General features: G+C 42.1%; 1 protein-coding gene across 1 annotated transcript in view; it reads right to left on the minus strand.

The window, feature by feature from the left end:
* Parn (poly(A)-specific ribonuclease) overlaps positions 1–26328 on the minus strand; it is a 132911-nt gene that overhangs the window by 68923 nt on the left and 37660 nt on the right. Inside the window, 4 exon segments of the mRNA XM_052194715.1 lie at positions 4096–4170; positions 8311–8397; positions 9346–9401; positions 25795–25864. Of these exon segments, the coding sequence (XP_052050675.1) occupies positions 4096–4170; positions 8311–8397; positions 9346–9401; positions 25795–25864 (288 nt within the window).

Consider the following 26328-nt stretch of genomic DNA (forward strand, 5'->3'; position numbering starts at 1 on the left):
AGCACAGGCAAGCAAGAGGCTCTGCAGACAGGAGGCCAGCGGACAAGAGGCTCTGCAGACCGGAGGCCAGTGGACAAGAGGCTCTGCAGACAGGAGGCCAGCGGACAAGAGGCTCTGCAGACAGGAGGCCGGCGGGCAAGAGGCTCTGCAGACAGGAGGCCGGCGGACAAGAGGCTCTGCAGACAGGAGGCCGGCGGGCAAGAGGCTCTGCAGACAGGAGGCCGGCGGGCAAGAGGCTCTGCAGACAGGAGGCCGGCGGGCAAGAGGCTCTGCAGACAGGAGGCCGGCGGGCAAGAGGCTCTGCAGACAGGAGGCCGGCGGGCAAGAGGCTCTGCAGACAGGAGGCCGGCGGGCAAGAGGCTCTGCAGACAGGAGGCCAGAAGGGCCCAGGGTAGTGTAGCCTTAGACCAGTCTCTGGCTGACTGTGTTTAATATGCATATGTTTAAATGTCTGTGTATGTGTGCACACGTTTGTATGTGGGAGTGTGCACAGGCCATGGCACATATACAGAAAGAGGTCAGAGGATTTGCAATCACATCTGAACCCAGATCAAGACAGCAATACAAGGACTTCCCAAGGAGCCATCTGCCAGATATTTGGAGGACTCTCACCTATTTGTGCAGCAAACTGTAAGTCTGAATTATGATCTAAGCCACCACCTATCACAGGCACAAACCCAAATAAGCTGATTGTCTGTGAAATTAAAACAAAACCATAAACACCCTTCTGAGGAATACAACCAAATCCAGAGTCTCCACAAGAGAGTATTCATAGTGTGTAAGAAACTATTTCAAACCAACTCAAAGACAAAGACCAGGCAGGATAAAATGACCTGGTACAAAAGCATAGAAATGGGCAGTACAAACTATGTTTTTCATTTTCAGTACAATATTTTAAAAACTACACTTTGTCATGAAATAGGGTTTGTGTGGTGGTGATTCTGCCCAACCACATCCTGGGCAAACTTACAGTGAGTTAGGCTAAGCAATGACATGCAATGGGCATACTTCACATGTGTCTAACTTAATAGCCCTGCCAAAGAACGAGCAGCATCCGTGTACAAGATCAAAAAAGCCAGTTAGACTACCTTACGACAAAAATAATGGTCAGGAAATAACGCGTCGAAGGGCCTGGATACTGAATAAGTTATCTAGTCTACACAACAGAAAGATGGTAGGGAAAAAAGCCAAACAAAACACCATGGAGGTGCAACCGGAATCCTGGGAGTAACAGCAAGGGAATAGGGAAAGAAAGTCTGAAGCTTTCTCTGAGATAGTGAAAAATTAAACAAAAATATCAAACTATTTGGAACTGAGTCTGTATATGTAGAAGTTCAAGGTTTTAACACTCTACAGCATTAGTTACATTATGCTAATATTTGGCACTTGAAATAAAAAGCAGACAGACAAGCCTGGCATGGTGGCATACGCCTTTAGTCCCAGCACGTAGAAGGCAGTGATAGGCAGGTCTCTGAGTTCGAGGCCAGTTGGTCTAGAGAATGAGTTCCAGAATGGCCAGGGCTACACAGAGAAACTGTCTTTAAAAAACAAACAGAAACAAAACCAACAGCAAAACAAAATAGCCCAAGCTGCTCTTGCAGAGGGCCCAGGTTCAACTCTCAACATCTACGGGGTGGCTCACAAACATCTACAACTCCAGTCCCAGGGAGCCTGATGCCCTCTTCTGGCCTCCAAAGGTGCTAGGTCTGTATGAAGTACATAGACAAACAAGCATGCAACATACTCATACACATGAAAAGAAAAAATTGAATAAACAAACATTAAAGAAAAAAGGCAGTAAAATTAATGTCAAAATTATTTAAGGATCAACAAAAGATGTGGTGATCCATCTTTCAGAACCCCTTTTAAAAGTAAATGAATTATCATTCAGTTTGTTTGTAAAAAGAACATTTGACACAAAGTCAATGGCACAGATAAATCACAGCTAACCAAGAAAAATACAAGATGAACAGGAAAGGGAAGGTGTCAGTACCCCACTTCCCTCCTTCAGTCTTCCTACCGCAGATTCTCAAAGCATACCTGCAACTTATTTTAGAAAAAGCATACTAGGAAAAGAACAGAATAGAAGCAAATGAGACAGACCAAGTGCTGCTCTCTTGAACTCCTCCTAGTGTAATCTAGTCTGCCCAAGGAACTGCATGAGGCAAGACAAGTGGGTGTGTGCAACGGAGCCAAGCTGGGGAGACGGCTGAGTGGCTAAAAGCACTGCCTCCCTTCTGGTTCCATTCCCAGTACTCACACAGTGGGTCACACCAGGGACAGTCAGGGCTACAGAGAGAAACCCTGACTCAAAACAAAACAACACTTCAGCTTCTAATCAGAAGATTAATGATGTACAGAAAAACAAATGACCAACGTATGCATTCAAAATTAATTTCCTAGGTGGTGTGATAGCTCACTCGGTAAGTACAAAAGCGCGACTTAGCATGGTTTACATGCGTTCCAGTCTTAGAATTATATTCTTCTGCACTTGTTGATATCACCAGTGAAATGCTTTGTAAAGAGGCAGCTGGTTAATTATGCATATAATAGATTATGATAATTGGTTTACAAACAACAGAATTTTAAATAGGGGAAGTTAATAAGGAGACGCCTCCTTTGCTGTGTGCTCTTGGAAAGTAACTGACAGACAATTATGAACCGCACGGGATGTGCTGCTCCTCAACAGCACCTGCCCCAGCGCTCTTGGAGCATGTGCAGTGCCCAGCTCTTTTTAGTACAAGTATTTGTAGTGTGTAATGAATGTGCCACATACAATTTTTGTAGCTTATTATTACAAAACAGATTGAAGATCTACAGTAAGAATGTAATACTTATAAAGATTTGCATTAATGAGGATTACACAGAAAACCTTTGTTTGTGTAGAGCTGATAATTGGAAAATTTTTATTTTTAAAATATTCTAACAGAAGAGTTCCATTTAAGAATGTTTAACTTGCCAGGCAGTAGTAGCGCACGCCTGTAATTCCAGCACTCTGGGAGGCAGAGGCAGGCAGATTTCTGAGTTCGAGGCCAGCCTGGTCTACAGAGTGAGCTCCAGGACAGCCAGGGCTATAAAGAGAAACCCTGTCTGGAAAAACCAAATCCAAAAAAAAAAAAAAAAAAAAAAAAGAACCAAAAAAAAAGAATGTTTAACTTATAGGACCAAAATATAAATAAAAACTTTCAAATATGTTTGATTAAACACACACACACATACACACACACCCCTACTGCTCTAGGGGATCCAACTCCGCAGGATTCAAGGTTTAATTAGGTTTACTAATGAAACATTAAAAAACTAAATTAATTCTTTAGTAGTCAGACATGGTGATAACATACCTTTAATCCCAGCACTTGGGAAGTAGAGGCAGGCCGTTCTGTGAATTCAAGGCCAACCTGGTCTACATAAGACAGAGCCTTGTTTGTTTAAAGAAAACAAACATCTTGATATACATATAACTTTGTTATTTGTTGAGACATAAGCAATTTACACACTAATGAATAAATTAGTGTGAGATGAATAAACTCATCTCACACAATACAACCAGAAGCTGTGTTAATGTCATGGGGCAGAGGAACAGCAGTAGGGAAACGTGACCTCTTTATTCCCATAATTAATCCACTCTGCTCTGTCAGCAGAGAACTGAGTACATTAGAATGGTGTAGTAAGAACACAGGCTAACCTGGAATCAGAGGTGTTTCAGGCAGTTGATGAGGGTCTGTATCACAGTAGAGCACGCACAGCACAGAACCACAAGCTATACACTCAGGATGAAGGCTGCCTCCAGTTCACTGGTGTTTGATTTTGAATTGTTTGATCATTGCATACTCAGAAACATTCTTTATTGCCAAATTTTCAAACTGCACATTCAGTTACATGACATTACACGGTATCTTGAGCCACAGTTTATCTTTAGACTAGTGAATCAAAAACTCATCTTACTAATTTTTTCCTTTATTTCACTGGCAAGCTAAAAATAAAACAAGCAGAAATGCCAGTGAGCCAGCTAGCTGCCTGGAACCACAGCTGTCATAAAGGTGACCTCGCCCACCCCATTAACAAACAAACAAAACAGATGTCCAGGACACTAACCAATTTGTACTTGTTCCGGTTGGCTGAGAGAAACGAAGGCTGATGTATCATCAATCCAGGATATCTGAATGTTACCTGTTAATGTTGAATTAAAAACAATGTAAGCCTCTAAGCATTTAGAAAACGACACAACAATCTCAGTCAGGTGTAGTTCAGTAGAGTCTAACAGGATGAAGTACTGGAAACCTCAGCACTACCCAGCTTACCAAAACCTTTCAATCCACTATTTATTTCTGCTAAAACTTCAAGAAAGGCTAGCAGGTGGCTCCGTGCATAAAAAGGCACTTGCTATGCAAGCATGAGGACCTTATTCAAAGGACTGTAACTCCAGCACTGCGGGGCTGGAAGCAGTAGGATCTCAGCAGCTCATTGGCTAAACAGCCTATGACAGCTTCAGGCTCAGCAAAAGATCCTGTCTCAATAAGGAGAGTGCCTCAGCAGGGTGCTCCACCTCCTCCTCTGGCCTCTCCAATAGTGTAAAAGGCATATGTTCACGTGCACGTGCATGCACGCACACACAATAGTGTAAGAGGCATATGTCCATGTGCACGTGCATGCACGCACACACAATAGTGTAAGAGGTATATGTCCACGTGCACGTGCATGCACGCACACACAATAGTGTAAGAGGCATATGTCCACATGCACGTGCATGCACGCACACACAATAGTGTAAGAGGCATATGTCCACGTGTACGTGCATGCAGGCATACACTCGAGCAGACACCCATGCAAACTGTCAAGAAAGAAAAAACAGGAAACCTTTGAATGTTTTGTTTTAAAATCAAAATAGGGATGAGGAGAGGGCTCAGTCAACAAAGTACTTGACCTTAAAGACCTTAGTTTGATCCAAGCACCCACATAAAAGGGTGAGCACAGCTGAATATGCCTGTATACACAGTGCGGGAGGGGTGGGCATGTAAATCCCTAGAATTCTTTGGCCAGCCAGAGAATTGGTGAGGTGTGGGTTCAGCAAGAGACCTTGTACTAAAAAGGCAGAAGTATAGTGTCAGTGAGATGACTCAGTGGGTGAGTGCACTCACTGCCAAGACTGATGATCTGAGTTCCAGCCCTAGGACTTGTCAAGAGTCTTTTAGAGTGCCGCTTGACAGGAATCTGACATTAGGGCAAGACAGGAAAGTAAGTCCAGGCAAGAATCTAACTTTAGGCTATAATAGGGAAGTAGGTTCAGGCAGGAATTTTAATCTTAGGGTAGAACAAAGGAAGTAGGCTTCAGGAAAGATTTGGGGCTAGGACAAGAAGGTGGGCCCAGGCATTTTGGTCATTCTTACACACCCTTGGAAACAATGGTCACTGGAGTAATCACGGGACTTTGCTCACTGCCTGCTGTTCCTTGGCTATTTGTGTTTACTGTCTTGATTGTACTACTATTAACCTTAGTACTCGCATGTAATTAGAATGGTATAAAAGTGGATTGGAACAAACTAAACCTGCCTCAGTCTCAGAATTGACTGGGGTCACAGTTGTCTAATTGTCTTTTTTCTTTTTAATCCTCACTCCTGCAGTGGAGAACCTGTTGACTAAGCAGGCTTGGTCAAGGACTCATGAGATAGAAAGAGAGAACCAGCTCTTACAAGTTATCCTCTGTCCTTCAAATACATGCTATGCCATGCTATTGTTTGCCCACACACAATAAAGTATAATTGTTTTTAATTTTAGAAAAAAAATAAGGTAGAGATTTATTTAATTAAAGAAGACATCTGACATCAACCTCTGGACTTTACACTCACATACACACACATGTACACATACGTACATACACTCAAACACACACTAAAATAGTGATAAAAAATTTTAAAAGTTAAAAGAAAGAAAGAATATTTACTCCAAGGGAATTCATAATTCTGAGCAGTTTTATGCCAGGGTTGGACCCCGATCTTATGCCAAGGTCACACTCAAACAAAACGCAGAGATCACATACAATCCAAAGTTGTTATTGCTACTTCATTTGAAGACTGCTATGATCTGGATATTTTGTCCCTGCCCCATGTAGACACTTAATCTCCATTATCAGGTGCTCAGATATTGGGGACATCAAGGGAGAGAACACACGAAAGCACACTCATGACAACCGCTGAAAGGGCTCATGGATAGAAGTTCTGGCTGCCTGCCCGCCAGGACTGACCATTCAGAATGCATATGGATGGCTCTGCAGTTAAGGGCACTGACTGCTCTTCTAAAGTCTGGGGCTAGAGGCTTACGACTGTCTGCAGCTGCAGTATGAGAGGAGCCGACGCCCTCTTGTGACTTCCAGGGCACTGCACACACATGGTGCTAACACAGAAATGCAGACAAAACAACCATATAGATTTTTTTTCAATGAATCATAATAAAATACCCAGTGGTAAACGTATCTTTCAATCTGATTTCTCTATGTTGCTTTTAAAATAGTGTTAATTATACAAGATCCTATTCCATATCCTCCTTTTAATCTAAGTATTAAAATACACTTTAACATTTTACAATTTTAATATTTTCTTAAATGTCTATATTTCTGCATATACAATTCAAGTATATTGTTTTATTCATTACTGTACTAGATGGTTTTATGTCAACTTAACACAAGCTAAAGTCATCTGAGAGAAGGAAACCTCAATTAAGAACACATGTCTGAGCCGCGTATGGTGACATAAGCCTTTAGTCCCAGCACTTGGGAGAGAGAAGCAGGTGGATTTCTAAGTGAGGCTACCCTGGTCTACAGAGTGAGTTCCAGAACAACTAGGACTATGCAAAGAAAGAAAACCCTGTCTCAAAAAACAAAAAGAAGAAGGAAGAGGAGGGAAAGAAAGGAAAGGAAAAAGGAAAAAGGAAAGGAAAGGGAAAAGGAAAGGGAAAAGGAAAAGGAAAGGGAAAAGGAAAAGGAAAAGGAAAAGGAAAGGGAAAAGGAGAGGAAAGGAAAAGGAAAAGGAAAAGGAAAAGGAAAAGGAAAAGGAAAGGAAAGGGAAAGGGAAAGGAGCCTGTATCGGGCATCAGTTCAGGCTGTCCAAAACCCTGTAGGACCTTTTCTTAATTAGTGATTGATGGGGGAAGCACCTGGCTGTTTCCAGTGAGCCAGGCTGGAGGTCCTGGATCCGCTAACAAACCAGGCTGAGCAAGCCATGCTGAGGAGCACGGCTTCTTCCTCCACAGCCTCTGCATCAGCTCCAGACTCCAGGTTTCAGCCCCGTTTGAGTTCCTATCCTGACCTCCTTCAGTCATGGACTGCAACACAAAACTATAAGGCATATATACCCTTTCCTCCCCACACTGCTTTGGTCACAGTGCTTCACTGCAGCAATGGAAACCCTAAGATAATCACAATTGTGTGTATTACAGGAGCCCCAGCATGCATGTGGAGGTCAGAATAAGGCTGTGGAAAGGGTTCTCTCTTTCCACTTGTACACGGGTTCCAGGGATTAAATTCAGATCACCGGGCTTGCACAGCAAACACTGAGCCATCTCATCAGCATATGAATATTTTCTTAAATCTCTACATAAGAAATCTTTTGAGGATATACAAGTATTTACTAAGTATCATTAACATGGCCAGTTTACCATCTTCACGTTATTTAAGAATTTCCAAATAGAATAAATAGCTTCAGTACTTCATTTGTTAAAATAATAAACCTGTACATTCACAAACCCTGTGCAGAGGTCTAACTCCTGACCTGATAAGAATGAGAGGAATTGCCTATGTTATGCATATATGGAGTTTTGGTTGGCTCACACATCTGTGTTTGTTGATTAATTTCAAATGGAAATTATCTGTTAGTATAAAACAGACATTCTCTTTGGATTTAATCTTAAAAATTATTTACCACTGGTCTGCGTTTGTTTTCCCTAGTCCACAGGAAGGGCAGTCATAGTGATGGCTCCTATCAGTCCCTGCTGACAGATGGACTCTGTCAGCAAAGGTTATTTAATGCACCTCAGATCACTTTAGAACATAACAAGGCCATGACTGAAATTAACCCTGCATATGGACTTAAAAATCTTGCCGGGCAGTGGTAGCACATGCCTTTAGCCCCAGCACTTGGGAGTGCAGAGGCAAGCAGATTTCTGAGTTCAAGGCCAGCCTGGTCTACAGAGTGAGTTCCAGAACAGCCAGGGCTACACAGAGAAACCCTGTCTCGATTTTACAGGATCTACTTCTAACGACCTATACACCAAGAGGAGTCAAAGTCTTAAAACAATTACAACAAAAACTTTGCTCACCAAAGGCGCTGAAGAGCTGGTACAGGTCACTGGTTTTCCATTCTCTGGGGAAGGTCACATGGAGAACATGATCCCGCTTAGGCTGCACTACAGGACACAAAATAACAAAAGGGTGACAGATGAAGAGTAGCCCAAGCACTGACTAGGGACACAGCTCCGTATGTAGGACATTTGCCACACAGGGACAAAACCTGAGTCTGGCCTCCAGAATCCCCATTAAAGTAGGTAGGTGTGGGGGAATGTGTTCCAAGTGCCAGTGCCACAGAGGGAAAAACAGGAAGGGTTTCTCCCTAGAACTCTCTGGCCAACCACTCTAACCTAGTCAGTGAGCTCCAGGTAGACATTAGGTCTCGAATTCAAGGTGGAAATCTCCTGGGAAACACCAACCAGGGTTGACTTCTGGCAAGGAACCAAGGCAAACCAGGGGTTTTAGATTGTCTTAGCCCACAGGGTGTTAGGACACAGGAAATTATCACAGATGTTTCATGGTTAGCAAACAACTAAGAGAATCAGTAGAATGCCTACTACTGTGTAGACATGACTGATGAAAGGACATAGTAATCCCACCTCTTCCCAAGGGCTGGGAGTCCAGGTGTGCATTGCCACACCCAGCAGTAGCAGGCTGTTCTTATGTTAGGTAATCCACAACAATTTGATTTATAGCAATTTTTTAAAAAATCAACTTGCTAAACTGAAATTATGTAATAACTAGAAAACAGAATTTAACAAATTACTAACATAGACAGTACATTTTAAAATATATGTATTAGAATATGTATATGTATTAGTAAGGATTCAACTTTAGGGGGAATGAAACTATGAATATGTATATAAATATATCATAGCCTGGAAAATATAAATCATGATTAACAAAGGCCCAAGGTCTCATGAACTTTTAATTATGCAATCTCTACCAGTCACAAAGTACTGCTCATTTTTAAGTAAAAAATGTCGTCAGCACTCTTTTTCCTGTTATCCCGTTCAGACCACACTCTGACAACAATAGATACAATGAGGAAATCAAAATATACTTACAGTCTGGCCCTTCCAAGTTTAAATAGGGAATATCCATGACCCTCATAAGAAATAACCTACCAAAAGAAAACAAATAGTTCACAAACTAATTTATTTTTTTTAAAGCATCTATTAAAATGTTAGAAGAAGCTACTTGTAACTGCAGTTGTTTGAATGAGAACGGCCGTCATAGACTCATATGTTTGAATACCTTATGAACTCTAACCCTCTGAAACCATTAGCCCAATTAAATAAATTCTTTCTTCTCTAAATTTTTCAGGTCATGGCATTTTGTCACAGCAACAGAAAAGTAACAAATAAGTTTACATTATTCTATTTCTAAAAAAAAAAAAGAAAAAGAATTCTTAAAATTTACTTCAGAGTTTTTTTTTCCTTTTTAGCTAAATATGTGTTATAAAGATAAAAATACAAATTATGATATTTCCAGAACATACAACAGTTACTGGCACTCAGTAGTTTCTCAATAATGCTAACTAGAGTAATGAAAAGTTGAAAAAAGTCTGAGCTACTAGTTAGTCCAGAGAAACAACAAGAAAGCAAGTATTAACTCTTCACCAACATACAAGGTTTCTATACAGTTATATTTGTGAGGGGAAGATGACATTTATTTATTTTTATTTTTTATACTTTAATAAACTACAAAGTCACTGGATGTAGGGTAGACCCCATAAATTGAAGCAACTGACTCTCTTAAACAATCACATTATTATTATTATTATTATTATTATTATTATTGCCATGTAAAACATATCCAAAGAACAAAACAATCAATGACAAAGAAAGTCATTCCGGAGCTAGGGAAATGGCTCAGTGGGTAAGAATGTGTGCTATGCAAGCATAAGAACCTGAATGCTAATCCCCAGCATCCATAGATAAAGCAGGTAGAGCTGCAGAGCTCTAAAGGAAGTGGAGATCACTGGGGTTTGCTAGTTGTGCAAGAGACACTGTCTCAAGGAGATCTGGGGAGACAAGGATCTCCAACGTCTTCCTCTGGCCTCCACAAGCTACACAGCTACACTCGCTTCCCTGCCCACCTAGCCCATCCCCCATACAAACATGCAACATGCGTAGACACACACACACACACACCTATCATACAAATATAAAACATGGCAAGCATTTTATGTATAGTTTCTGAAATGGATACAAAAGCACACTTGAAGTAGTACTTGTTAATTACATCTGTCTGCAATGTCTTTCTTTTATTAGCTAGATTATGAACAAAAACAGGCTTTCTGTTGTATCTGCAATGATACTAATGAGCTCTACTTGAATAACAATATATTGCATTCTTCTGTTAGAGAAGCCATTATACAACAGATTAAAAAGGCAATCTAAGTGCTCAACAAGCAATTAGTTTGACTAATTATTAAGGCACATTATTCCAGGCACTCAAAGGCAAGCAGAATATGGTTAGCTAACAGATAAACTACTGGCAGATCAACTTTGGTCTGTTACTGTAAGAAAAAATAAAGTCAGTAGAGAGTTTGTGTGGACCTCCAGTATAATAAAGCAAATCCTATAACTAAGGAATCAAACGTATTTTTAGCTCACTAATATAGGCTAGAGTCCACTTGTGTAACAATGTCACCCAAATGAATCAATGTTCCTACAGTGTAAGGAAGTGATAAAACAGAACCATAGCACGAGACCTGAGACCACTGGGCAGCTATCAGTATACCTACCACTCAGAGCCTGTGGCATGTCTCACAAGGTTCAAGGCAGGGAAAGTATTATACTTTGTATAATTTCCAGTTCTCCTTTCAGTATATTTACATAGTTTCCCCAGTTCTGAAAGTCAAATTAAAAATAAAACAAAAGTTTTCACTTGAGACCAACATGTCATGACAGGTAAAGGTGTTTGCCATACAAGCCTGGTGGCCTGACTCTGAGTCTCCAAAACCCAAGGAAAGGTGGAAGGAGAGAAAGAACTTCAGGACGCGCTGTGGCAAACACTCAAATACACATCATGGACACGTGGACTGAGATCTGGTCTCTTAGTACTATGCTAAGTACTGGCTGCTCCCACAGACCACACGCAGACCCAGGGAATGCTCTGTGGCCCTGATCCCCGAGTTATCCCAGACTGGTAAATAAAGATACCGACAGCTAAGAGCTGGGCAGAAGAGCCAAAGGCAGAGTTTAGGGTCCCCAGACTTAGAGCCGGAGAACCCTGACATGGGAAAAAAGAAGATGAAGAGAGAAGAAGCTGCCATGGGGTAAGAATCTTAAAATAGTGGCCATGTTGGTTGGCTAATTAGAGGTAAGAGCAGCAAAGATGAAGCATGTCATATTATATAATGGGATTGTTGGCTGAGAAATAAACATAATAGCATAGAGGATAGATATCTGCTCAGCTCTTGTGCTGATTAACACTTATTATAATTATGAAAGTTGTGTGCATCTTTTATCTGGGAACTAAATGGTCAAAGACAGGGTAGAAACCCCGGATTGAGATATTTTCAACAACACACATGTACAATAATAAATTTGGAAAATTACAAATGGAGGGTGGCGAGCAGCTCAGAGATTGAGAGCACCAGCTGCTCTTTCTTGTGGAGGACGGAGGTTTGATTCCCTGCAAGCAAACACATGGTGGCTCTCATGTTAGGAACGCAGTTCCAGGGGATCCAATGCCGTCTTCTGAACTCTTCAGTTCTACACACACGGTACATATACAGAAATGGAGGCAAAGCAATCATACCCCCAAAAAAGTTTAAATTCCGTGGAGGAAAAGAGACTTTAAGAAATATATACCAGAGCTGGAGAAATGGGAGGCTCAGTAGTTAAACACTTGTTGCTCTTTTAGAGGGTGCAGGTTCAGTTCCTAAAACCCAAACAGCAGCTTACAGCCATCTACAACTAGTGCCAAGGGACTGAATGCTATCTTTGGTCTCTGAGAGTGCCAGGCATGCCTATGATGAGATATACGTGCAAGCAAAACACCCATATACATAAAATAAATCTAGAAAAAGTTTAAAATTATCACTGCTGATCCTTTTGCCAAAATCCAGTATAAAAATTAATGAATGGCAAGATAAGGGAAATTGATTGCAGATCACTTGTCTATTACATGTGGAGTTTAATGTCTAGCATCATAAAATAAAAAAAATTTAAAGTCAAGAAACATAGAGATAATTTAAAATCTTTATTTCAAGTTCAAGAATAAAAGTTGAGCTGGGTACGGTGGCCCACAACTGTAATCTCAACCCTCATGAGGCAGGTGGCTATATGTAAGTTCAAGGCTAGCCTAGTCTACATAGGAAATCCCAAGCCAACCAGTGCTACACAGTGAGGCCCTCAGACCCTCTGTAAGACGCCCACTGCTATGCTATAAAGAAAACAATAATCAGAGTGAACTGGCTGCCAGGGAGTAAAGGTGTCAAGAGTCCTTTTTGTTGTCATTGCTTTTGTTGGTTTGTGTTGGTTTTTCTGAGACAGGGTCTCACTATATATCCCTGGCAGGCCTGGGACACACTATGTAGACCAGGCTGGCCTCAAACTCACAGAGATCCCCATCTCTGCCTCCTGAGTGTTGGGATGAACCACCACCACCTGGTGGGATCAACAAAGGGAAGTTCGAGAGCAAAGAACAGGCTCAAACAGAATCTTGAGGACAAGTTATTACAGTTTAAGAAGAAAACCCCAGGGCAGGCAAGCTGTAAATGTCGCACTGCTCGGAAAGGAAGGGAAGACATAAAGAGGAGAAGGAACAAAAGCCAAGTGTCTAGGATAGGCAGCATGGAGGTCAGCCACCTGGCAGCAGGGAAGAGGGCTTTAGAAGGGGCAAGGAGGCCCACAGTTAATGTTTAAAAGCATACTTGGGTTCTGGCCAGCATCTGAAAGAAAAGACAAGAAGAAAAAGAAACAGTTATGCCTTTCTAAGGAATGGCTGGCAGACCCAGCCAAATATGGCAGCTCATGAAGAGTGGGAAGAAATTCGGGAAAGGAGAAGTACGTCACCTTGAGGTGAGCCTGCCTTTCGGGAGTGGAGCCCTTGCTAGGTCCCTGGCTTGGCCCACTGGATTAACCCTCAGTGGAGTGGACAAAGACCTGGAGGTAGTTCATTCTTTACATCCATGTAGCGAACAGAGGGGAATATAGAGACTCATCGCATGCAGTTCTAAGAATGAAGGACAGTGAATGGTCAGCCCTAAACAAGACATCTGGACAAACCCCTAAGGCTCTGGGAACACTTCAGAAGAGGGCTTGGAACAAATATAGAAAGGGCCACAAGACAGGAGAAGGGCTGCAGAGCCCTAGCTCCTAGACAGGATACAGCGTGGCAATCATGAACTCACAGTAGCTGCCCTCCTGGCACTGGGCCATACACACTAGGGCTGTCTTACAATCAGCTACGGATGGGGATCAGGCTCAGAAGGCCCCACCATTTACTGCTGAACTACTGGCGACTAAAGGAGGATGTATAAACAGCAGCTGTCAGCCACTGGTGAGCCCCTAGGTGCTAATGCACAGCTCCAAACACAAGGGCCTCATAGGCTTTCACATATATAATGTGTGTGTGTGTGTATGCGTGCAATTATTTTAATTTTATGTACATATATATATGAGTATAGGCATATATGTATGTCCACCATGTCCGGCCCGGTTCCTAAGGCCACTGTGTGGTACTAAGAACTGAACCTGGATCCTCTCTACAAAAGCAGCAAGTGCTTTCAACTACTGAGCCATCTCGGCAGCTTATATATTTTGAACTTGTCAGCTTATATGGTAGTATGATCAATTGAAAACTGGTGTGGTTTGAATAGGTATGGCCCCCAAGGCTCATGTGTTTGAATGCTTGGCGTGTGGCCTTGTTGGGGTAGGTATGACCTTGTCACTGTGGGGGCGGGCTTTGAGGTCTTAAATGCTCAAGTTCATCCCAGAGTAGGAGAGAGTCCTCTTCTGCTGTCTGTGGATCAGGATGCAGAACTCTCAGCTCCTTCCTCTCCAGCACTGTGTCTGCCTGGATGCTGCCATGCTTCCCACCATGATGATAACAGACTAGACCTCTGAAACTGTAAGCCAGCCCCAATTAAATGTTTGCCTCTTTAAAAACTGCCTTGGTCATGGTGTGTCTTCACAGCAATAAAATCCCAAGACAAATAGGAAATATTGATCTCAATTAGTAAATGTAAAAGACACCAAAAAAAGTTGTAGTTGGAAATTCAGTAAAATGACAGTTGATTTACTTTGGGCTGAGAAACTTCAATTTGTTTCCATGTTTTAATCTGTTTTTAAAAAAAAACTGAACGTCAACTTCAGCTTCCTGCGATTCTTTGAGGCCTATAGGACAGGTAGAGAATTAACAGTAGTTCCCTTATTTAAACAGGTGGGAAGAAAGATTTTCATATTCAGTGGATGACCCTTGGCCACTAAAGAGGCAAAGAAGAGACCAGAACCAAAACTTGCAGTGCTTACCAAGCCTTGCCTCCACTGTAAGACACTCTCCAGGCCCTCCCCACCAAATGTACAACACAATTGCTTCAAAACATCTGCTGAAGCCTGGGGTATGTATAGGGGTACACACCTTTAACCCAGCACTCAGTAAGTGGAGGCAGGCAAATTTCTGTAAATTTGAGGCCAACCTGATCAATAAAGCAAGTTCCAGGACTGCCAAGGTTACACAGAAAAACTGTGTCTGGAAAAACAAAAACCAACCCCCCCCCCCCAAAAAAAAAAATCTGTGTTGATGGTGGGCTTTGAGTCCATTAGAAGGAGCTGGGGACTAGAATGCACACTCAAAAGCAAAATCCAACCCCTTAAGTAATGACCCCAGATGCTTGTGGGGGGTGGTAGTTAATGCTCCAAGGGCTGATTAAATTATAGCTGCTATGATGGCACACAGCCTAGATATGGGAAATGAGATTGCTGCCCAATAAGGAGCTCTCAGTAGAATGAATTTTCAAGGCAACTGGAATGATAGGACAGGGAAGAAAGCTGTGTGGCCACAGATGAGAGGACTACCATGCTAAGTCTGCAGGACAAAACAATCTGCTTCCTGGGCTTCTGGTCTTACATCAGTATAACACTGCATACCTGCATAGAGAACGCTGTAGAGCCATGGGCTGAGACACCTCGAGGGGCTCGAATAGAGGGTCTAGCTTTTTGCTCCAGGCCTGACTGACCTGGAAAGAATTTTAGAGTCACGACATGTCTTAATAAGGAACTGTATCTGTTCTGGTTTTTCTCCCTAGCAAGAAGGAAAAGTTCACATACTTAAACTATATTCAATCTCCTAAAAACTAAATATTTCACTCTTTGCCAAGTACAGCTGAATCCTTCTCTATACAAAGCTGGAGCACCAAGATCTTAAATGCTGTGTGACCCAACAGAAAGAATCCCTAACCTCCCTATGGGAAATTTAACCCTTTAAGCAGCTACCAGCTCTACTTACTGTATTTCCCAATAGAAGTAAAAACATGCATAGGACTAGAGTATGTCATAGCTCACTGTTAAATACATTTAGGTGTTACTAAAACAACCAACTAAGAAAAACAAACAATCTTGTCGTGAGGTCAGAAGCATGCCGACGTCACTCACACAATAAACACATCCATTTGGTCTACTAGACTTCCCATGCAGGCAGGCACTGACCAGAGGGACGCACTAACATGGTTTACTTTGTTTTCACTCAGGTAGGGGGTACAATTTTCAAGGTAAATAGAGGATCACCCATATTTGTCCAGAAGCCAATGAATGTCCTCCTTAAACAGAATTGACACTAAAATTTAGATTTATAAAAAAAAAATACTTAAAGAAAACCAACAGCTCATTGGAATAGATTCCATCTAATGAACCATATCAAATTATATCAAATAAAAATGTTAAACTAAAGATACAAAAGTAGTGTCATCAAAGTCTGGGAATCACAGCCATGTCAGAGGAAGCTGGTTCCCATGCTACCCAACAGTCAAAGACAACATCTTTCAGAAACAATGCTCAGGCCAAATGCTGAGAGAAAGAAGAAATCTGCAAGAGAGACACAATCCCCAATCTGCCCCATTCAGATTCTGTGCTATGGAGGAAGGAATCGAACCTTCAGCCAAGGACAAATAAACACTCTCCCTGACTTAACTACCCTGGGACAAAAGTCATAGCTTCCAAATGCAGATCCTAACACCCACCTATAAGAGTTGCTGTCAGAAGGGCAATTAATTTATGTGACATTGTAAATGGTAGAAGGTGTTCAAAAGGTATGCTATCCCCTAGCTGGGTTACATGACTTGTTTTCACATTTGCGTGCGTGCGTGCGTGCGTGCGTGCGTGCGTGCGTGCGTGTTTTCAAGTCATCCTTGGTGTTTTCCTCAAGAACTCCCCTGTATTTTTTGAGATAGAGTCACTCACTAACACTGAAGTTTACCAGCTGGTTAGGCCACCTACACAAGCCCCTGGGATGATCCTGCTGCTGCTTTCCAGAAAGAAAAACCATGTACACCATCGCCAGCTTTTTAAGTGGATGATAGGAATCTAAATTCAGACCCTAAATTCAGTGTGCACAGCAAGCTCTTTACCCACTGAGCCATCTCCACAGCCCTACCAATAAATGTTTGGCAATCAAAAGGTCAAAATGAAATTAGACAAGATGATACCAACCAACTTGAGTACCAACCGATACCTATTATGAGTAATTCAGCATATCCAAGACAGAAGGATCCTTTCCCTTGATGAACAAGGTATACAAAATACTTTAAGCCAGGCGGTGGTGGCGCACGCCTGTAATCCCAGCACTCTGGGAGGCAGAGGCAGGCGGATTTCTGAGTTCGAGGCCAGCCTGGTCTACAAAGTGAGTTCCAGGACAGCCAGGGCTCTACAGAGAAACCCTGTCTCGAAAAAACCAAAAACCAAAAACCAAAAACCAAAAAAAAAAAACAAAAAACAAACCTACTTTAAAGTCAAATTTAATAGTGCAAATAGGAGGCCAAGGCAGGAAGATCAAAAATTCAAGGCCAGCCTGGGCTGTATAATGCGATCCATCTCTCTGGGTGATGTGACTCTTGTCCAGCAGATATTCCCTGGTACTATGGCTCTCCGCCCACACCTCTGCCACACTGCTTTTAAGCCGACCTCTCAGTAGAGACAGTCCCACAAAGACACATCTATGCATCTGGAGGATTGGGAGTCTAAGCAGTGATCATGATACACCACAATTACAAACCAAACCACTCCTGGCGTTTCTAAAATGCCTGTCAATAGTGTTAGCATATTAGGCTTCGCTGGAGCAATGCACTGCTCAAAAACAAACAGGCCAGCAAAAGACACACCCACAGGAAGGAGGTGAAAGGTCAAATGAGAGAAATCAGGCTGGGGTGCCTGAGGGTCAGAGAGTTCTGCTGGGGGATCAAAAGGTTCTACAATTAGAGTGTGGGTATTGGTGGTTGCTCAACACACAATATTGTATTTACACAATATCAAACACAATTTTGTATTTAGATGGCAAAGACAGAAAACATTATGAGTGTTTTATTACAATTTTAAAAAATTAACAGCCCTGGCTGGTAAATGGCTCGGTGAGTCAAAGTGCTTTCCACAGAGGCTGATGAATCAAGGTGGATCCCAGAAGACATATAATGGCAACAGAAAACGGAATCCCAAAAGTTGTTCTCTGAGCACCACACATCTGTGTACAGTACACACCTACATATACAAATACATCCACAAAATGAATTCTTAAAATTAACTTTATAAGCCAAAAACATTAAATTATTTACTCTAGGTGGAGAGACAAACCATGTTCTGCTAAACTTGTCTCAGTAAAGCAGGTGGAAAAAAAGGAAAGAAACAGCACGTGCTGAATAATTTAGTAGATGTCATCTCCTCACTATCCTTGCCTGGTGAAAACACCACTGAACTCTTGGCAGCCAGCAGATGACAGCCACTTGGCTCTAAGAGGAAAACAAAACAGATGGAAAGTGACCCATTCTGGGCTGGAGAGATGGCTCAGTGATTAAGAGCACTGACTGCTCTTCCAAAGGTCCTGAGTTCAAATCCACATGGTGGCTCACAACCATCCATAACAAGATCTGGCACCCTCTTCTGGTATGTCTGAAGACAGCTACAATGTACTCATATATAATAAATAAATCTAAAAGAAAAGAAAAGAAAAGAAAAGAAAAGAAAAGTGACCTATTCAAGTGTTCTCCCTACAAGCATAGTTCTTCTTCTGCTTTCTGATCAAGGGTTATAATTTAACACAAAAGTCCTATTTAAAGAATATGGACAATGCAAAAATATGATTTTACGGTGTCTCCAGTAAGGACCAAACAGCCCTCCTTCCACTCTCCACACCTGTCCTGAGGATCAGAGGGAAGTTGCTGGAGACCTGTGTGCACATGGAGAAGCACAGTACACTGCGTGCTTTCACCCTCAGAGTCCTGCAGACGAGTCCTAGCAGGCACAATTTGCAGGTGAGAAAGATGAGACACAGAAGAGTGAGGAAATGGTTTAATTCCTAAACTCAGACAGAAAACACTCCTGTGGCCCTGTGACACACGTGCTTCTAGCAGCACAGCTCACACTTACACTATTAAGCGGCAAGCTGTAAGGAGGGGAGACTGCACGGTGTGACCAGGACAGAAGGTAAAACAGCGCTCTCTGGGGGCTGAGCAGAGAGACAGCAGAGTATGTCCTCCCTCACACATCACCACCAAGCACTCCTGGACCTTGCACACATGTAGCTGGGCATGAATGGCACTGACAGCAGTGAACCGTTCCCCCAGGAGCTGAGGCTCTAATCCTCCAGTCCCAAAAATCACACCTTTAATCCCAGGAGGCAGAAGAAGGATCTCTATGAGCTCAAGGCCAGCCTGGTCTATACAGCAGCTTCCATGACTACATAGAGAGACCCTGACTCCAAAACAAAACAACAACAACAACAACAACAACAACAACAACAAAACCAAAAAAAACCAAGAAAACCAAACCAAACAAACAAACAAAAACAACAAGCAAGCCAATCAACTTTGATAAAGTTTGAGCCATACATATTGTAAAAAACAAAACAAAACAAAAAACAGGGCCATCAAGATGACCAGTCTAACAACCTGAGTTTGATCCCCAGAACCCACATAAAGATAAAAGGAGAGAACTAACTCCCAAAAGTTGTCTTCTAACATCTACACATGAACCAAGGTATACATGAGCTATGGTATGCATGCATCTGCACTATCAGTGTTATCCAACTATTAATAAAAAATAAAAAAACCTAAAGACCCTGTCTATTGCCTTAAGTGGGTTTGGCCTAATGTTGCTTGTGTTATAATGTTGATTTTGATTCCCCAAAACTGCTTACACTAGTGTCTACACAGAAGACACTGAGGGACCCTGTCCCTAGTTGGCTTCAATTGGTAAAGATACCAGCAGCCAGTGGCAGGGCAGGACAGACAGAGGCGGGACTTTTAGGATTCCTGGGCTTAGGAAAGAAAGGAGAGGAAGAAGCAGAGTAGCCATGAGAGGGGCATAGGCTACACCAGCCATGTAAGAATTCGAGTAAGTGGCCCCAGCCACCTTCCTGACTGGGTCTAAGGTAGCAGACATGAAATATAGATTTTAAAGGATGCTAACACTGAATACCAGAGAAAAGTGTTTGCTAGCCAAGGGAAGGATTAGAAATGCCTAGTCAATAAGCTAGTCAAGGCATATCAAAATTAACTGTCCGGCATGTGTGTGTGTGTGTGTGTGTGTCTTTCATTCACAACCCATCGGGAGCATAGGGCAGGTTGACTACAGGTAAAATTGCCAGAACATGGTCACTTTCCTTAGATGAAAGGAATAAAACATTAGTGTGCTTTATTTCAGGACTGAACTGTAAGGAATCTTCTCCACTCTCTACTTGCTGCTCTTAAATATGCTGTCACAACCTTCCATAACTGTAGCATTATTGTCATCTGAATAACAGGATAACGTTTCTAACTGCCCAGTTCAAAATGATCTTGCTTCCCTGACCAGGCTGGGACCAGTATATTCTCCTACTTGAAAGCAGAATATACAAAAGGAGACACTTCAACACTTGCAGTCTCCACACTCACATCTATATCCAAAGGGTAAACCATTTCACTGCTAGCATTAAAGCTAACAATGTAAAACCTACATCTTACCACAACCACAACAGTTGTTTGGGGAGCAGAGCAGGGAGGCGGTGCTGAGTAGAGGTGGAACCCCAACCTTCATCAAGCTTCATAGAAGGTTATCTACACCAGATGTCAGGGTGCCCTGCAGACAGACCACTAGCTGTTCCTCAGACACAAGCCAAAGGCCTGATTCTCCTTCTATGGTTCATAACAGGAAAAGCAGAGCACATTTTTATCTCATTTCAGCCTGAAAGGGTTTGTTTGGCCAAAGTATCTTTTCAAAGTCTGGTTTTTTAATGCATTGATTAAAATAGATCAAGGTTATAAACTAGACCATTCCTGAAAATAGAGTCCCCATGGAAATAAGCAGGGCACTGCCACCAGAATCTCATTGCCATGCCTCAGTTTTCTTGGATTCTTTCACACACACATACACATGCACATATATGTGGACTTCACTGGCTGGACATATAGCTCAGTTGTAAGGTTTAGCACACATGGGATACAGGGTTTCATCCCCATTGTCAGTGGGTACACACAATTTTCAAATGGAAATATGACTTTATTTTTGCTCAAGGTTTACCCTTTTCTTTGTTAAAAGTTATATATGTAATTATTGTTCTATATGTGCATGCTATGTGTATGTGGGTGCACATGCTACTACATGTGTGTGGAAGTCAGAACTCTATAGTGAGTTCTCTCATTCTACCTTTAATGGGTTCTAAGAACCAAACTCAGGTTTCCAGGCTTGTATGCCAAATGTCTTTACCTACTGAGCCATCCTGCCAACCTGCCTCAAATTTTACTTTTAAAACAGAAATCTAATGACAGCAAAACACACTACTGTTTGTGATGTGTGAGGGCAGCTTGGTGTTCAGCAGACTTCACGCCAATGTGGGAAACCTACGTTTAGAGAAATGACTATAAAAATTAATTGTCCTGGAAAAGAGAGAAAAGACAATTAGAAATTCAAGATCTTCCTCAGCTACACAGAAAATCTGAGGGCAGAAGATGCATGAGACCCTGCTTCAAAAGAAAAAAAAACTAAGATAAAAATGAAGTAAGTTGACCTTCAAAAAAAGTACCTTTTATTCTATCGTAATTACAGCCTCCGAAGCTTACTACCCCTCCATCTGCTAACCTAGGCCTCGTCCTGGAAGCTTAGAACCTCCAAATAATCTTATCTAGACCTAGACTGTGTCCAGCCTCTGAGCTATACTGCTGAGTAAGCTCACCTTTCCTAGGTCTTTCTGAATTCTGGCCGGCTGGGTCAACTCAGCTGCTTTGGCTCAAACTCTTCTCCAAACTGACTGATTCAATCTGGCTTCTCTCCTGGCCTCTGCTGAATTGCTCTGCTTGGCCTCAAACTAATTGTGACAATATGTTTTACTCTTCAGACTCCGTCTTATTCTTTGGCTTGATCTATCTTTACCTGTGTCTAGCTTGTTCTCTCTCCACAGCCTGTCTCTCGATAACTGCCCTGGTAAAACCCCTCCTTTCTCTGCACTGCCCCTTGAATAGCTTCCCTTTCCTCTCTTCTCTTCAGAGTTGGGCAGATCCTATTCAGTCAGGTCTGTCTCTGATTCATCACATTGTCTGCCACTCAATTAGATATCACTTTCAAACGTGGGTGTTTCTACAAACTACCTTCATTATTTCGGATAAAGGTTTATACTAAGGGTGTGTCTGTGTTCTACCCAGAGGGATTAAAGGTGTGAGCTAAGGGCTGAGCCACACCACAACTAGAAACAGGCTTTTCAGTAAATAACACAATCCCAAGGTTCACAGTGTGATCAAATGTCCTGCAACAAGAAAAGTTATACTTTTCTAAAATCATTAACTGATATAATGTTGGGAGCCAATGTTTGATGTTTATAAATGGGGTAACTTGAAAAATGACAAGATTTAATATGATAAGTCTGACCTACAAATAAGAACAATGTAACTGCTAGGAAGGAAGATGTGGTGTAACTACCTCCCCCGACCCCAGGATAGCTGTGGCCATTTTGTCCCATGTCTGACTGCTATTTATTTTGTTGTTCCATGTCTAACAGCTATTTTATTTTGTTATTTTATTTTGTTGTTCCATGTCTAACAGCTATTTTATTTTGTTGTCCCATGTCTAACAGCTATTTTATTTTGTTGCTGTGACATGCCTGTCAGTCACTGACACAGAAAGATAACCTGACTTAGAGCAGGGTCATGCTGATCACATATCCTGTTAATGGTATGTTCTGTACATCCTGAAGCTTGTTACTCTTAAGGAATTCCACAAAGCTTTACAGAGGACCTATGGAGTTAAAGGTCAATATGAACTGTTATGGCTTGACCACCAGGCAGAACCTCCTGCACCTGCGTATGAGCTCACTGTGGTTTTTGTGGTTGATACTGAAGAGTGCTACTAATAAGTCATGATTACAATACTCATGCTTTGTTATCTCAATGCTTAAAAATTCCCCCGTTCACCACCTCTTACCCCACAAGGACCAATCAGCTTAAAGGTCAGCTGATAATACTCTATCTAGTAAGCTAAAATGTAATACTGCTCCCCCTTGCCTTTGAAATGTTTTAACCTAGTTTTTCCTATAAAAAGCCTGCTTGCAGGACAGATGGGTATCACAATTAGGTTATTCCTTTTTGTGGTCCTGGTCTGATCAGTATTAGGGTGTGTGTACAATAAACCATCCCTGTCTGATCAAGATCAATACTAGTGCGCTTTGTGGGGCGACTCCTAGACCACAACAGAAGACATGTCAAAAGTAGCAGTGGTCTCCACTGCAGGTGCATCAGGAGATATGACTGCACTGGCCCAAGATACTACAACACATAGTAGGAAAACCACAATATTTTCTCTTCCAAGGTAAGACAAATATCTTTCTTTTAAAAATAAAAAAAAAAAAAAATAGGCCAAAAGTCAGTTTCTTAGAGAAAATCGCAGAAGGATTCCTGATCTTATCCCCTAGTCAACTATTTAAGATATGTATTTAGTTAGACTTTAGCCCCTCAAAAAGTAAAATCCTAAATGGACAGATGTTCTCATGCTAAATACAGCCTTCTGTTTAGTGGAGACAGTCCACACTGTAGCTTGGGTGGGCCTAGAGCTCACCCTATGGCCACAGCTAGTCTCGGACTCCGTCTTCCCAGGACTAGGATTAGAGGCCTGCAATCCCAGAACGAGACTATAGTACAGCATCTGGAGTACACTCATGCAGAAAAGCTCTTGATCAGACTGTTCTGCTCTGTTGGGGACATATGAGACTGAGAAGCTAGATGCAGTCTAACCCAGTCGGTATCAATAACACCTGACTTAGTAAGGAACTTTTGCTTCAAATATTTTAGGAACTAAACATTTCAATTTGAAAAATACTGTTGAACAGAGAATAAAATACCATGTCCATAAGAATGTAAGGGATACTGGAAACTTCAACCATATATATTGGCACGAGTGCTTCCATGGCCTGTGGCACAGAGTTAAGAAGAATTACAAAGATAAACACTGCTCTGAAATAAGAAGTAAACACTAAGAAAATGATTTTTCACTCTTTTTTTCCCCAATCTTAATGAACTGGCCAGACACCAAAGATACTTTGTGTGTTAGCAGAACTCATTTTCCATGCCAAAAAACTTCAACTTAATTTCCAATACACATCACACTGTTACAGAGCTCTCTTTTGAAAAGGTCATCAGTATCATACATATTTCCTCTGAACTTCCAAATAAAATACCAACAAAAATAGAAAAAAAGAGGTACTGGAGAGACCACTCAGTGGATAAGAGCACTGGCTGCTCTTTCAGAGGACTCAGGTTCAGTTCCCAGCACCTACATGGCAGCTCACAACTGTTTGTAATTCCAGTTACAGGGGATCTAATTCCTTCTTCTGGTCTCTGAAGGTGCCAGGAACACACATGGTGTATAGACATACATGTAGGCAAAACACTCACAGATAAAATTAATAATGATAGGAGAAAAATAGTAAGAAAAAAGAAAATAAAGGAAACCATACTGTAATTCACAATAAAACTAACTCAGGGAATACCACTATCCAGAGCCTGTAAGAATCTTGGTTTGGAAGTAGCAGTTGTCACTACAGCATACCAAGTAGAGAACTGTGGACCTGTAGTTACTATAGCCACCTAAGGAAACAATATCCTCCCCCTGTAAAGCCATGATACAACAGAACTGCTGCACACAGTGTACAAAAATGATGAAACTCCCGACTCTGAAATCGTTGTTTCATACCATGACATATGTACCTGCCTCATTCTGTTTGGATAACACAGAATCTACTATCAGCTCTGTCGGAGAGGCTGAGCCAAGATGGGGGTTGAGGGCTGTGGCACAGAGCCAGGCTTAGCTACCTAAGCGTCACATCTTTAACTTTAGTTTAGACCTTGCCAAGCAAGCACCAATCACACTTCGAAATAACAATCTTTGAGATTCTTGAAAAATGCTCTGAGCTTAAGACTTCTTCAGAAATCGCAGGTACAGGTTTTTCCCTTATTCGATGAGATGGACAGGACAACACTAGCATGCATGAGACAGACCATGGTTCAGCCCCCTGCATACCACAGAAGGAAACAGGCAAACAGAAAGCCAGTGAGCATGCAATCATACATACGCTTCCTAGATCAGCATACTAGTTATCTAACATCTCTTTAGAAATACTATGTAATCAGTTAATAAGGCAAATACAAATAAATAATAATGTCACATGTAAAGTTTGATAGAAAGTGGGTTTAACTATAAAGCACAAGCATCCGTTGAAATAATTTAAATGCCAAAACCACTATTTTCTATTTTTGGAAAAAACATATGCCATCAGAAATATTTTCTTTCCAAAAAGTCAATTTTTACTTTCAAAAACCATCTGAGCTGCTAAAGATGAGAACTATTTAATTAAAGTGTACCCTGGATCCAGGTCTCCCAAGGTGGGTCTTGTCTACAGTGTGAGAACCAGGTTGCAACCCTCTGATTACTTACTTGGTTTTTTTTTTTTATTTTTGGCTTTTTAAGTATAGAATAGAGTTTATTCAGGGCATGGGAGGGGAGTTAAGGGGGTGGTAGATGGAGAGAAAGGTAGAGAGAGGGAGAGAGTAGAGAAGCAGAGGCCGGCCATGACCACATGGAGAGAGGGAGGAGGGAGGGGAGCCCAAGCGGGCAGAGAAGTGGAGTGACAGAGAGAGAGTGAGAGAGAGAGAGAGTGAGAGAGACAGAGTGAGAAAATGAGAGAGAGAGTGAGAAAGTGAGAGAGAGAATGAGAGAGAGTGAGAGACTGAGAGAGTGAGAGTGAGAGTGAGAGAGAGGGTGAGAAAGTGAGAGAGAGAGTGAGAGAGTGAGTGAGAGAGTGAGAGAGTGAGAGAGGCAAGATCGATTACTTACTTGTTAAAAAACGGTTCAATGAGCTTAGATCTGGCGGACACACACATTTTTGGGGGACTGAGTAAAGAACCTAGGGAAGAGAAGCAGGGTGTTACACAGTCCACGGTCAAAGTGCAGAAGCTCAGATGTGTGTTATGTTCAGTGACGGTCCACACACCTTACGACAGGCAGCGGCAGCTGTTCCTTCCTGAGGGTCTCCACTCAACTCTCCCAGCCCTTCTTCACACCCTCCTGCTTCTATGAGGCTGGCCAGACCCCAGGACCATGGTGGTGATGCAGGCTGCCACCCCTTCCCAGCCCCCACACAGAAGCCGAGTCGCAAACAACGATATCCATAAATGAGCTATTTGGGGGTCAATTGGGGAACCGGTTCCTTTACAAGAAACACAGGTGCCTCCTCCCTCTAGCACTCTACAGTGTGAGGATATGTAAATGATAACTGTCGGAAGCTGGTGTCCGGTGTGGGTACCTCAGTCCTGAGTTTCCAAGTCTCCTACACCAGGACAAACATGGGTCTGTTAGCTGAGCCTGTTC

Source organism: Apodemus sylvaticus, chromosome 10, assembly GCF_947179515.1.
Source record: "Apodemus sylvaticus chromosome 10, mApoSyl1.1, whole genome shotgun sequence".
Lineage (NCBI taxonomy): Eukaryota > Metazoa > Chordata > Mammalia > Rodentia > Muridae > Apodemus > Apodemus sylvaticus.